Source organism: Chiloscyllium plagiosum, chromosome 31 (genome assembly GCF_004010195.1).
Source record: "Chiloscyllium plagiosum isolate BGI_BamShark_2017 chromosome 31, ASM401019v2, whole genome shotgun sequence".
Classification (NCBI taxonomy): domain Eukaryota; kingdom Metazoa; phylum Chordata; class Chondrichthyes; order Orectolobiformes; family Hemiscylliidae; genus Chiloscyllium; species Chiloscyllium plagiosum.
In genome coordinates this window covers 37,462,384-37,477,415 of record NC_057740.1, presented here as the reverse complement: position 1 = coordinate 37,477,415, position 15,032 = coordinate 37,462,384, and the positions used below count along the sequence as shown (strand labels likewise).

General features: G+C 40.3%; 1 protein-coding gene across 7 annotated transcripts in view; it reads right to left on the bottom strand.

Moving 5' to 3' along the window:
* Positions 1 to 6,856: 6,856 nt before the first annotated feature.
* Positions 6,857 to 15,032, bottom strand: part of LOC122565425 (semaphorin-4E-like) — a 113,012-nt gene continuing 104,836 nt past the window's right edge. For 6 of the 7 annotated variants that reach the window (XM_043721391.1, XM_043721390.1, XM_043721389.1 and 3 more), the window contains one exon: positions 6,857 to 8,919. In XM_043721391.1, the coding sequence (XP_043577326.1) occupies positions 8,126 to 8,919 (794 nt within the window). In that variant the 3' untranslated portion in view covers positions 6,857 to 8,125. The remainder of the gene's footprint in view (positions 8,920 to 15,032) is intronic. The other variant, XM_043721392.1, reaches the window with a different exon arrangement.

Here is a 15,032-nt window from a genome sequence, read left to right as displayed (position 1 = left end):
CTGATCCTTGTGGTACTCCATTGGTCACAGTCCTCCAGTCTGAAAAATTACCCTCCACCACCACTCTCTGTCTTCTACCTTTGAGCCAGTTCTGTATCCAAATGGCTATTCTCCCTATATTCTGAGATCTCACCTTGCTAATCAATCTCCCATGGGGAACCTTGTTGAATGCCTTACTGAAATCCATATAGATCACATCTACCGCTCTGCCCTCATAAATCGTCTTTGTTACTTCCTCAAAAGACTCAATCAAGTTTGTAAGACATGATTTCCTATGCACAAAGCCATATTGACTATCCCTAATCAGACCTTGCCTTTCCAAATACATGTACATCCTGTTCCTCAGGATTCCCTCCAACAACCTGCCCACCACCAATGTCAGGCTCACCGGTCTATAGTTCCCTGGCTTGTCCTTACTATCCTTCTTAAACAGTAGCATCACCTTAGCCAACCTCCAGTCTTTTGTCATCTCAGCTGTGACTATCGATGATACAAATATCTCAGCAAGAGGCCCAGCAATCACTTGTCTAACTTCCCATAGAGTTCTACAGTACACCTGGTCAGGTCCTGGGATTTATCCACTTTTAACCGTTTCAAGACGTCCAGCACTTCCTCCTCTGTAATGTGGACATTTTTCAAGGTGTCACCATCTATTTCCCGACAGTCTATATCTTCCATATCCTTTTCCACAGTAAATACTGATGCAAAATACTCGTTTAGTATCTCCCCCATTTTCTGTGGCTCCACACAAAGGCCGCCTTGCTGACCTTTGAGGTGCCCTATTTTCTCCCTAGTTACCCTTTTGTCCTTAATGTATTTGTAAAATCCCTTTGGATTCTCCTTAATTGTATTTGCCAAAACTATCTCATGTCTCCTTTTTGCCCTCCTGATTTCCCTCTTAAGTATACTCCTACAGCCTTTAAACCCTTCTAAGGATTCACTTGATCTATGCTGTCTATACCTTACATATGCTTCCTTCTTTTTCTTACCAAACCCTCAATTTCTTTAGTCATCCAGCATTCCATATACCTACCAGCCTTTCCTTTCACAGGAAAATACTTTCTCTGAATTCTCGTTATCTCATTTCTGAAGGCTTCCCATTTTCCAGCCATACCTTTACCTGCAAACATCTGCCCCCAATTAGCTTTCAGAAGTTCTTACCTAATACCATCAAAATTGGCCTTTCTCCAACTTAGAACTTCAACTTTTAGAACTGGTCTATCTTTTTCCATCACTATTTTAAATCTAACAGAATTATGGTCGCTGGCCCCAAAGTGCTCCTCCACTGACAACTCAGTCACCTGCCCTGCCTTACTTCCCAAGAGTCGGTCAAGTTTTGCACCTTCTCTAGTAGGTACATCCACGTACTGAATCAGAAAATTTTCTTGTACACACATAACAAATTCCTCTCCATCTAAACCCTTAACACTATGACAGTTTCAGTCTATGTTTGGGAAGTTAAAATCCCCGACCATAATCACCCTCTTATTCTTAGATAGCTGAGATCTTCTTACAAATTTGTTCTCAATTTCCCTCTGACTATTAGGAGATCTAACATACAATCCCAATACTGTGATCATCCCTTTCTTATTTCTCAGTTCCACCCAAATAACTTCCCTGGATGTATTTTCAGGAATATCCTCCCTCAGCACAGCTGTAACACCATCCCTTATCAAAAACGCCACTCCCCCTCCTCTCTTGCCTCCCTTTCTATCCCTCCTGTAGCATTTGTATCCTGAAACATTAAGCTGCCAGTCCTGCCCATCCCTGAGCCAGGTTTCTGTAATTGCTATGATATCCCAGTCATGTTCCTAACCATGTCCTGAGTTAATCTGCCTTCCCTGTTAGGCCCCTTGCATTGAAATAAATTTATTAGTCCTACCTTGTCTCTGTCTGCCCTGACTGTTTGACTTGCTTCTGTTCTCAACTGTATCAGTCTCAGATTGACCTCTTTCCTCACTATTTCCTGGGTCCCACACCCCCACCTTACTAGTTTAAATCCTCCCGAGACGCTCCAGCAAATTTCCCTGCCAGTATGTTAGTCCCTTTCCAATTTAGGTGCAATCTGTCCTTCTTATATAGGTCATTTCTACCCTGAAAGAGATTCCAATCATCCAAAAATGTGAATCCTTCTTCTATACACCAGCTCCTCAGCCATGCATTCATCTGCTGTATCCTGAGCCCTCACTAGCTCATAGCACTGGGAGTAATCCAGATATTACTATTCTTGAGGACCTCCTTTTTAAATTCCTGTCTAACTCTCTGTAATCTCCCTTCAAAATCTCAACGTTTTCCCTTCCTATCTCATTGATTCCAATGTGGACAATTACCTCTTGCTGGCCTCTCTCCCCCGTGAGAACATTCTGCACCCTCTGAGACATCCTTGATCCTGGCACCAGTGAGGCAACACACCATTCTGATTTTTCGCTGCTGGCCACAGAAACGTCTATCTATACCTTGGACTAGAGAATCCCCTAAAACAATTGATCTCTTGGAACCCGATGTACCCTTGTTGCATTAGAGCCAGTCTTAATACCAGAAACTTGGCTGTTCGTGCTACGTTTCCCTGAGAATCCATCCCCTCTTACATTTTCCAAAACAGCATATTTGCTTGAAATGGGTATAGTCACAAAAGACTAGCTGCCTACCTCTCTTACCTTTCCTGGAGTTAACCCATCTATGTGACTGTAAAGTGATAACCATAGATAGATAAGTCTGCCTAGGTAGAAAACAACTGAGTGGATAGGGTCATTTATGCAGTTCCCATTCAGTTACTGAAAAAGCGAAACGAAAAAAGCAACACCTGGAGAAGCTTTAAAATCCCATTTAATCACAATTTCTATACAAGAATGTTGCAAGTGTTTGGTAACAAGTAAAAGAAAAGTACGCTGTTTTTAAAACAATACTAGATTAGTAAATAGCATTTGATAGTATTTGATGGAAGAAACATATGCTGTTTAATAATCAATGGCTACAGCTTATCTCCAGCAACATTACATGTAAATTATCAAAAAATGTTATTCATGCAGAGTCTCCACTATCTCTGCACATACCTACAATTCCACTTTAACTTTGTTTGGCATTACTATACTTTTAAAAAGGCAGCCACCTCTTTGCTGGTTTTAACAAAAAAAACATTTAAAACAAAATATTTGCTGGTTGCACATTGAAACACTCACTAAGATTTTGACAGCTTTTACAAAACAGAGTGAACAACCTTTAAGCGATGTCAATGCAGAAAGGGTCCGTGTCGTAAGTCAGAGTTGACCAGAGTCAATAAAATGCAACAAGAATCACAAAGCTGATACTCCAAATGTGACTTCTTCTTGGTAGCTTTGTGCCTAAAATCAAATCCTTTTTGGATACCAGTTTCATTTTTGGTATTACATTAAGGCTGACTTACCCTCTTCCCATCTAGATTCCCCTTCTGCTATTCTGAACAAAAGAACTCAAGACTGGGATACAGTTCCACAAGCATCAGTCCATTTGGGCACTTCAAAGTAGTTATTTCTCTGATGGGAATTTTCAACGATTTTTGATTGTTGAGGCCATTACAGCAAACACGAACCTTAATCTTGTCCATCACCCACTGCCAGAAAATCAAAAATCAAGCATAATGAACAGGACCACCATCTCATTCTTTCCCCTCACCCTTGAGATTTCCCTGACCATGTGATAGAGAGATCAATTACAGGTCTGGTTGTGACCAGCTAACTCAAGGTACATGGGAAACTTGCTTGGATCTTCTGGTCTCATCCAAGGCAGGTGCATATACACATCTAGCCAAAAGAAAACTTTCCTTTAATAAATAATGGTGTGGATAAGTGATCCCATTGATGTCTATTAGTATTGTTGATCGCTGCAGTAATCTGATGAAAAATTATTACTTAACAGAATCCAGTCCAACAAGATGCATTTGAAATGCCTCCTTTCCATGTTTCTAAAGCAAGGTATTTCTGAAGGGGTAATTTTTTATTGGCTTGAAAACAGAGAGAAATTTAGTTTTTTTAAATTTCTAAGTGCATGAAATGCAGTTAGGATTATAGTCATGGCAAAAAAGTGAGATTTTACGTTTTGCATTGCAAAGCCCATTCTAAAATAAGACACACCTTCCGATTTAACTAGTATATTGTAATAATTGCTTTTTCTCATTCTTCCAGCTTTTTGGCAGATTATACCTTCTGATTCCTGCTGGCAGCACGAACTCATTCAGCCTGGTCTGTGCAGTATTTGCGACAAAATACCATCCACTTATAATATTCTGTACTATGAAGGTAGTGCACTATGCCCCACAATAGAACAGCATTCTACATTTTCCCTCCCCAGTCCAGAAAGGAAGGAAACAGTAAGCAAAGGGAAACATTCACACAAGATGTTTGTTGAGGGCCAAATTATCACTCTTATAAGCCATTCACGATGATACCTCAGCATGGATCTGAGAATGCTGATCAGTGGGTCACGCTAATAATATTAATGCAAAGTTCCTGAATTCAACTCTGCCACTGTAGCCAGTGAGTGAGTACAGGTAGAGAAGGGCAACTATCCCATCGGATCAGAAAGCTCGATTTAGGTAATTCCTTTCTGAAGACATCAAGAATATTGATGATGCTATGATTTTTCTCTTATTGCAGAGCAAATAAATTTCTTAAAAATGCAATGAATCTCAGTTCTATCAGCATCCCGTGACCCAGAGAACCATAAAGAGGAAGCCATAAACTTAGAAATATGGAGCAAAAAACTTAGAATAACAGTAGGGATGGTGGAGGGGTGTGGTGATGAGGTTACTAGCAGTTCCCCAGGTGTATTAATAGGATCAAAAAACATACAGATCAGGTTGTAGTATTATCCAAGTCAACAATAGCGTTTCAGAGATCTCTCGGGTCATAACTTTTCAATGGGATATACAATTTTCGCCCTTTTAAAAACAATCTAAGAGGAGTAAATACCAAGCATTGTGCTGTCGTGGTTTTATATGAAACAGGGATGAATATGTGCTGAAAAAGTGATAACTTACAAAAATGTATGTATAACACACAAACAAATAAAGCAGCCAGAAAACAAAAATAATCAAGTACAAAAATATAAATTTGCCTGTACAATAAAGAATTTGAGCAGTCAGGTGCAAGTTCACTATAAAGAGTGCTACAAATATCAGCTAAAGCATGTATAAAAAATACAGATTTAGTAACACACAACCAGTTTTCCTTCACTAGAAATAAAAGTGAAGGAAATCTGCATTTTAAAAAAATTTCAGTATACTGTCAAGACAGTACTGTAGATCATGTAACAACAACTACTTGAGTTTACCACATTGTAAATTAGGTACTTAACAAGTGTTATTACCAAACAAAATTCGTTACTGAGCCATACGAGCTATAAAGAGGTGATTCATAAAAAGCTTAGACAAGAGGTAGGTTTCATGGAATGTGGCTCTTTAAGGAGAGGGCATGTTCAAAGAGATTTAGGGAGGAAATTTCTGAGCTCAGGGCTTTGACAACAGAAGGCATGGTCACCAATGATGTAATAATTAAAATCAGAAAGCACAAGATTTGGAAGATTGCGGATATATTGGAGTTTTGTAAAATGAAGTTACAGAGTTGGACGGGTGAGTCTATAATGGGATTAAAAACAAAGATAAGAATTTAAAAATGAAGGATAGGGAGCCATGTTGGTCACTGTACCGAGGGATGATATGTGAATGGGCCATGTGATTTAGGATGCAGGTAGCACTAAATGATCTGCCTAGAAAGATGTTTAAGATTTTGTATTGATGGACAATTTTTAAAAGACTGATGCTTACTAAAATTAAGAAAGCTGCTCAGTTCAGGGACAAGGCTTTGTTCTGTATTCAATCAGCCATGAATTTTTTAAATCACACTGCCAACATTTTCTTGTTCTCCAATTCCTATCCTCCAACTCTTAATCTTGAAAATCAACTCCCCGCTTTTGAAGTAGCAATTTATGCTGTACTTCCACAATACTTTTCTCGCACCTCACTGGCATTCCCATTCACCCTGTTTCAGCTGAGGCAGCAGAATCCAGTGGGATATCACTTCCCAGTACACAACAATTACATAACAGGTCAGACAAGGAAACTCTGGTTGTTTTTATCATGTCTACAAGTCTCAAAGATAACCTCAGTGCTCAACACATTGAATGCTGAGTATGACTGTGGCCATCTCTAACGGAGATGGTGAAATTATAGATTTGTCTTCAGCCGTTAAACAAGAATGAGTGTCAGACAGGGTCAATGGACAATCTACCAGATTGAATCCACAAGCTACTCAATCAAGCTTCTTGGGCTTTTTGTTTCTCTTTTCCGAACGAAAACAAAGGGAAACTTTTAAAACCAAATATTATTATTCCTGGTTTTACTAAAAACATTAGGTTCATTAGTTCATGTGGTGAAAGATTTAAAATTGCTCTAAATATTTGACACTTTTGAACTTTTCACAAAACAAAATTATTAATTTTGCAGACTGACCCCTGCAGTTTAGGCCACTGCTGTTCAAATCATGCCAATGTTATTGCTGTGTAAATAAAGTGATTTGCAAGGTGACTTTACAAATAGGATACACTTGGGGTTATTTTGGATATGGTTCGTCTGTAATTTCAGTAATGCCAAAGCCTATCCTGATAAGTGCGAAAATAGCTGATCAGTAAGATCAGAGTTAAAGGAGGTCATTGGATACTATTTAATCTCTTCACTATGATTTCGTAGTTTGTGTTAAATTGAGTGGTGTGTTCAAATGTATGGTGTTCAAAGTTAAAAATCACACAACACCAGGTTATAGTCCAACAGGTTTATTTGAAAGCTAGGGCTTTCAAGTTAGCCTGTTGGACTATAACCTGGTGTTGTGTGATTTTTAACTTTGTCCACCCAAGTCCAAAACCAGCTCCTCCACATCAAATGTATGGTGTTTTCTTTGGTTGCTTTTATTTTCTGAACACTTTGGGGGTAACGTTCCAATCTCTCTTCTATATCTTTGTCAAGCTGTTTTATGTGCATGAGCATAATTTCATTACTTACCACACGAAATCCCAATCAGCCTGATACTGGCCTTACTTAATAACAATGTGTGTACATTCTACCCTGTACAACTCAGCTAAATGCTGACTAACTAAGCTATTGTGACTGCTCAAGAGTATTTTGGGGTTACTCTGGGACCCCAAAAGATTCTTTCATGGTTTTAGACTGCAGGGCCACGGTGACTGTTCCGCTTCAGAGGATATCAAAAAATACAGAAATTAGGAAAATAATTTAAACTAAAATGTAACAATTTTAAAACAGGATAACAAGAAAGATTTTGATGTGAATAATATAAATATGTTCAAGGAAAAATTAGATGTTAGAAAGGTTTGAGGAATACAATGTTAAAGCTGGAATATAAAGAGGCTTACTGGACTTGAGAATTATGGTACTAGGAACGGGGGGGAGAAGGGGGGGGGGAATAAAAATCATTATGTTTTACATTACAATGGTTTTCACCAAAGCTATTCACAAGAGCATAAAGCTCAACAAATGTGTGGTCACTGTGGATTTGATAATATGACTGCTAATATCAGTAATACAAGTATGCCATAACAACAGGGGAGAAAACAAATTAAACAAAAACAGAGTAAGACTGAATCACAGCAGCATAGGTATCATATGGTCCTTTTAGAAGAGTGATGGGAAAATTCAGCGAATCCATGCTCCCAGAGGATAGCTACACAGAATGTGAGTCAGAGAGTTGGAAATTGTATTCTTATTACCAATCCATAGTGCATTCAATTATGGTTTCCTTGCTGGGAGTGCTGGACTACTGAGTTAACCTTATAGTACCTTTTCAATATAATGTTTTAGTATTTGAAAATTGTAGATTTTTAAGTGTAAAATGATATAAAGTAGAATTCCATATCTTTTGTAAGATCTCTAAGTCTATGATCTGTTGTTGAACGTATAACTCATATTCTCACATTAACATTAGTCCAGGTAAAGTAGCTCCTTTCAAAAAGATGTGCATTAGTTTGTCAAAGGCGATGTAAAGGATAGGAGAGTTAAAAAAGATCCGACAGCATTGCCTGGTACTTCTCACACAGCAATTCACACCTTGAGATTTCTTGAACCATTAGTATCCTTTCCTTATGCTTTTGATTCAGTGTGATCCGCATCAATATATTCTAACTCATCAAGGACAAACAATGGCCTTGCAGAGCTGGAGTTAGCATTTTCTAGTGGTATAGAGTTATTATTGCTATTCTTCTCAACTGAACCTTCACTCACAACAGCAGTAAGCGGGAGGTCAACATTGCTGACTGCAGCTTCTAATTGAGGGGGCTTAGGTGATGGTGGTTTCTCTTCTAATTGTTGCACTGAGTTGCTAGGAAGGGCTGTTGGCATTCTTCTTGTATTTCCATTCCTTGATGGACGTAAAGGCAAGGGCACATGACCTTTATAAAGATTCCATGCTAGGAGAAGTATGAACATCATGACAAAAAGTACCAGGAAACCCTTTAATGTAAATTCAGTCTGAAGGTAACTCCGTGTCATAGACAAGTTACCCACACGAACATTATTGCCTGCAGAGATTGGCACAATGGAAATTGCAGGTTTATCATCAGTAAGTGCTTCAGTTGGAATTGGTTGTTGACCCATGTGAGATCTGTGCACAGAATGGAGGAGGTATCTTGCCGTGACTTGCCCAAATGATTTCCCAGCCACTGTTTCAACAGATCTGCAATCATATTGTCCTTCATCTGCTACAGAAACATTAAATATTAATAGCCCACCAGTGAAGTAGAGATATTTTGTATTTGTTGCTGGAATCACACTAGTATTTCGTAACCATTGAATGTGAGCCAAGTTAGATGTCGACTGGCAATCCAACACAAGACTGTTTCCAGGAATAATGTTTCGGATTTCTGTTTTCAATTCTTCTGAACAAATAAAAGCAGTACGTGTTAACAATAAAAATAATATCACTGTTGAAATACTTAGATTTTTAAAAATATTGAAGACTACTGTACATTTTAACAGACATTTGCCAAATAGACAATAGGTGCAGGAATAGGCCATTCTGCCCTTCGTGCCTGCACCACCATTCAACTTGATCATGGCTGATCATCCTTAATCAGTATCCTGTTCCTGCCTTATCTCCATAACTCTTGATTCCACAAGCCTTAAGAGCTCTATCTAACTCTTTCTTAAATGAATCCAGAGATTGGGCCTCCACTGCCCTCTGGGGCAGAGCATTCCACGCAGCCACCACTCTCTGGGTGAAGATGTTTCTCCTCATCTCTGTCCTAAATGGTCTACCCTGTATTTTCAAGCTGTGTCCTCTGGTTCGGCACTCACCCATCAGCGGAAACATGTTTCCTGCCTCCAGAGTGTCCAATCCTTTAATAACCTTATATGTCTCAATTAGATCCCCTCTCAGTCTTCTAAACTCAAGGGGAAACAAGCCCAGTCGCTCCAGTCTTTCAGTGTAAGGTAATCCCGCCATTCCAGGAATTGACCTCGTGAACCTACGCTGCATTCCCTCAATAGCCAGAATGTCTTTCCTCAAATCTGGAGACCAGAACTGCACATAGTACTCCAGGTGTGGTCTCACCAAGGCCCTGTACAGCTGCAGAAGAACCTCTTTGCTTCCATATTCAATCCCTCTTGTTATAAAGGCCAGCATGCTATTAGCCTTCTTCACTACATGTGTACCTGCATGCTTACCTTCATTGACTGGTGTACAAGAACACCCAGATCTCTCTGTACTGCCCCTTTACCTAAATTGATTCCATTTAGGTAGTAATCTGCCTTCCTGTTCTTGCCACCAAAGTGGATAACCATACATTTATCCACATTAAACTGCATCTGACCACTCACCTAACTTGTTCAGGTCACCCTGTAATCTCCTAACATCCTCAACACATTTCACCCTGCCACCCAGCTTAGTATCATCAACAAATTTGCTAATGTTATTACTAATACCATCTTCTATATCATTAACATATATTGTAAAAAGCTGCGGTCCCAGTACTGATCCCTGCGGTACCCCACTGGTCACTGCCTGCCAGTCTGAAATGGAGCCGTTTATCACTACTCTTTGTTTCCTATCAGCCAACCAACTTTCAATCCAAGTTAGTACTTTGCCCCCAATACCATGAGCCCTAATTTTGCTCACTAACCTCCTATGTGGGACTTTATCAAAAGCTTTCTGAAAGTCCAGGTACACTACATCTACTGGATCACCCTTGTCCATCTTCAGAGTTACATCCTCAAAAAATTCCAGAAGATTAGTCAAGCATGATTTCCCCTTCATAAATCCATGCTGACTCTGACCTATCCTGTTACTACTATCCAGATGTGTCGTGATTTCATCCTTTATAATAGACTCCAGCATCTTTCCCACCACTATGGTCAGACGAACTGGTCTATAATTTCCTGCTTTCTCTCTCCCACCTTTCTTAAAAAGTGGTACAACATTAGCCACCCTCCAATCCGCAGGAACTGATCCCGAATCTATCGAACTCTGGAAAATAATCACCAAAGCATCCATGATCTCTCGAGCCACCTCCTTCAGTACCCTGGGATTCCAGCAACAAATACAAATCGATTTTTTGAATATGCAGTTTTCAACAGGTGAGCATTATAAGGCCATTGGGCCACTGCGTGCAGCTTAAATGTTCTTCCCAGTGAAGGGCCGCTAATTGACAATCTGCAGGAGAAAACCTGTCCAATTCTCTTTTCTTAGCCCAATGGTTGTGAAGCTATTCATACTATTTCAACTTTATATTAGGCTTAAGAAGTTGGCAATTCAGTTTCTACAACTTTGTTCAATTTGGGATTGTTTCAAATGCACTATGTGGTGCTGGAAAAACACAGCAGGCCAGGCAGCATCCGAGGAGCAGGAGAATCAATGTTTCGGGCATAAGCCCTTCTTCAGGAATCCTGAAGAAGAGCTTATGCCTGAAACATCGATTCTCCTGCTCCTCGGATGCTGCAGGCCTGCTGTGTTTTTCCAGCACCACATTTTTCAACTCTGGTACTCCAGCATCTGCAGTCCTCACTTTCTCCAAATTGAACAATCCCAAGAAGCAATAAAATAATTAGAACTATATCTAAGTCAGTCAGAAAAACAGCTTAAAAAGTTGTACAGCTAAATGATACTGTTCGTTCTGCAAATTAAATTCATTTATTCACTCACATGTCTGACAACTGCTTGCAGACATACTGATGAATTTATTTCCAGTTAGTGGTGAAATTGTACAATATATTTAATCTTATTCACATACTGCCTTACTGTGCATTAGCACAGGAATAGATAATTCAGCTTCTCAAGACTGCTCCAACCTATAACATCATGGCTGACCTGCCCCAAGCCTCAACTCCTCTTTCTTACCAGTTCATCATAGCCCTCAACTCCCCAATATTTCAAAAATCTATCCACCTCCGCTTTAAATTACTTTCAGTGGTCCAGCTACAACTCTCTGGGGGTTCAGAATTCTAGATATTCACTACTCAGAAAAGAAATTCCCTTGTCTTTGGTTTTAAAACAAGTGTCCCTTATTCAGTAACTATGTCCTCTACTTCAAGAGTCCCCCATTAGTGGAAAATCTTTTCAACATTTCCTTTGTCAAGTCCCCTCAGGATCTTCTATGTTTCAATAAGACTTCCTTCTTCTAAATGCTAATGAATAAAGGCATAACCTGTTTCATCATTCTTGATAACCCCTTCATCAATGGAAACAGTCCAATGACCTGGTTGGTCAGTGGAAGGAATTAATTTGATTGGTGGCAGGGAACAGCAGAAGGGAGGGGGAGGGGCTGGGAAGAGAGGTTATTTGAAATTGGAGAGCTCAATGTTGAGTCCTCCAGGCTGTAGGCTGCCCAGTGGAAGATGAGGTGTTGTTCCTCCAATTTGCACTGTGGTTCATTTTGGCAATGGAGGAGGCCAAGGATGATCATGTCAGAAAGGGAGTGGTTGGAGGAATTGAAGTGGGCGGTCCAGATGAAACAGGTAGACCTGCCTTTCTTCCAACCTAGTTTACTGCATCAGGTGCTCCTGGTGTGGTTTTCTCTACATCGGGGAGACTGAATGTAAACTCATGAAATGGTTCACTGAGCATCACAGCTGGGCCAGCAAGGGCTGACCAGACCACCCAGTCACTGTTCATTTTAATTCCTCTTCTCACTCTCTTTCCGACATGACCATCCTTGGCCTCCTCCATTGCCATAACAAACCACTGAACAATTTGGAGGAACAACACCTCATTTTTTGCCTGGGAGCCTATAGCCCAAAGGACTCAACATAGAGTTGTCCAATTTCAAATAACCTCCCTTCCCATCCCCGGATTCCCTTACAGCTCCTCCCCCTCCCTTCCACTGCTCCCTGCCACCAACTGGATTCATTCTTCCAACTGACCAACCATGACATTCCCTCTACCGTCTTCACCTATCCCCACTTCACCACCCTACCCCCAGCAGTCCCTTTAACTGTAGCTCCCCCAAAGCTCACTCCCAGTCCTGAAGAAGGGTTACACCCAAAACGCCGACTTCTCCACCTCCTGATGCTGCCTGGCCTGCTGTGTTCTTCCAGCCTCCTGGCCTGTCTATTTGGATTCCAGCATCTGCAATCTTTTTGCCTCTAACCAGTGTTTAAAGACCAGCATTTATTAAACTCAAAGTAGCATCATTGTCACAACTTTGACAAATGCCATACTGCACAGAATAAGTTATGATGACATAGATAATCAACATACAAAACGCCCAGATTTAAACTCAGCCACAAATTAAACATACGCTGTAGGTTTGTTGACTTAAAAAATCCCAAATTTCAGCAATGCAGTCACAGCAAGCCATGTAAATCAATAACTGGCAGAAGTAAAGATCCTATCTTCCACCTACTCTAGTCCAAAGCCATCCCCAACGCTGAGGAATGCTTTCCTTTGCCTTGACCCACACTCCAGAACTAACCTTTTTAAATACTGCCCCTCAAACTCTAATCCACTTTCATGGTTCTTGGTAAAACCTTTTTGTTAAACATTTGATCACTCTCCTTCATATCTCTTTGACAGGCCTTGTATCCTTTCTTAATTACAGCTATGCAAAATATTTTGAGATATTTATCAATATTAGATTAAATTCCCATCAGTATGGAAAGAGACCCTTCGACCCAACAAGTCCACACCAACCCTCCGAAGACTAACCCACCTTAGACCCATTCCCCTGTTCTATTTTTACTCCTGACAAATTCATCCAACACAATGGGCAATTGAGCATGGCCAATTCACCTGAGCTGCACACCTTTGGATTTGCCCTTGTTTTCTGTGCACTACTTTATCATAAATTGTTGTAGGCACTTCTGATTTAGTGCAATATCTCCACTATCCAGCAGAGGGGACAAATGTGTAGTTTAAGGTTAATTCTCCAGGCATTGATTCTCCTGTCAAAGATCAGCTTTCGATTTGGCAATGGTCTATTGGTTAAGGAACTATATTAGAAATTTTGACTGCTACTGACAAGAGCCCACTACTCTCTAGATTTAGAGAGAAGATCTAGTTGAGATTTATAAGGTGCAAAAGGGGATTGACAGATTTCTAGTAGTCAGGATGTTTCCTCTTGTGGGGCAATCTAAAATAAAAGATCATAGTTTTAGGATAAGAGTAGCAGATTTAAAGCCAATGAGGGGAAATTAATTCCTTCAAAGGGTTGTAAATGAGGGGCAACTTTTTCCACAAGAGGATGGTTCTTATGTGGAATGTACTGCCAGGCGAAGTGGTAGATGCAAGTACAGATATAACATTTAAAAGACATTTTAGTTAGGTACACAAATCAAAAAGGTTTAGAGGGGTATTGGCCAAATGCAAGCAAGTTGGACTAATTCAGGTTGGGAAACGTGGTCGGTATGGATGAACTGGACTGAAGGGTTTGTTTTGTGCTGTATGACTCTATGACTGATCCTTATGGCATTCCACTTGTTACATCTTTCTATGTGTTAGAGTGAGATCCTTTCTTTTAAAAGAGGCCATTCAGTCCACTGAGTCTACATCAAACTCCTGAAGTGCATCCAACCTAGATCCTGTCCCACTACCCAATCTCTAATCCCACATCATCATGGCTAAATCACCTAACCTCATATCCCTGGACACTATGGGGCCATTTAACATGGTCAATCGACCTGACCTGCACATCTTTGAACTGTGGGGAGAAAGCAGAGGACCTGGAGGAAACCCAGACTGACATGGGGAGAATTTGCAAACTCCACACCGTCACTCAAGGCTGGAATTAAACCCAGGGTCCTTGTGCTAACCACTGAGCCACCATACCATCTATTTTGTAACAACTTTTCATATGACACCTTATTGAATGCCTTCTGAGAATCCAAATACACATCTACTGATGCTGTTTTATCAAATCTCTTCGTTGTATCCTCAAAGAACTCTAGCAAATTTTATCAAATGTGATTTCGCCTTTCACAAAAGCATGTGCTCTCTGTTTGTGTTTACCTTTTCTAAACATCCTACTATTCCTTAATAATGAAGGTGCATTTCCCATTTTACACGTTAGGCGAACTGGCCTACAGTTTCTTGCTGTCTCCCTCTCAACTTGAACAGGGCATCACATTAGTTTTCCAATCTGCTAAAATCCTTCAGGAATCCAGTGAGTCTGGAATATTTCAACCAATGCCTTCACTATATCTCCAGTCACTTCCTTTAAACTCTTGGATACAGGCCATTAAGCCTTGGTGATTTGTCTGCCTTCAGTCCCATTATTTTGTCGAATACACTACTCCTCGTGATACAGTTACAGGACTTTTTCTCCCATTAGCACCTTGCTTATCTGATGTCTTTGGATGATTAGACCATAAGACCATAAGACATAGGAGTGGAAGTAAGGCCATTCGGCCCATCGAGTCCACTCCGCCATTCAATCATGGCTGATGCGCATTTCAGCTCCACTTACCAGCGTTCCCCCCGTAGCCCTTAATTCCTCTAGACAACAAGAATCTATCAATCTCAGCCTTGAAGACATTTAGCGTCCCGGCTTCCACTGCACCC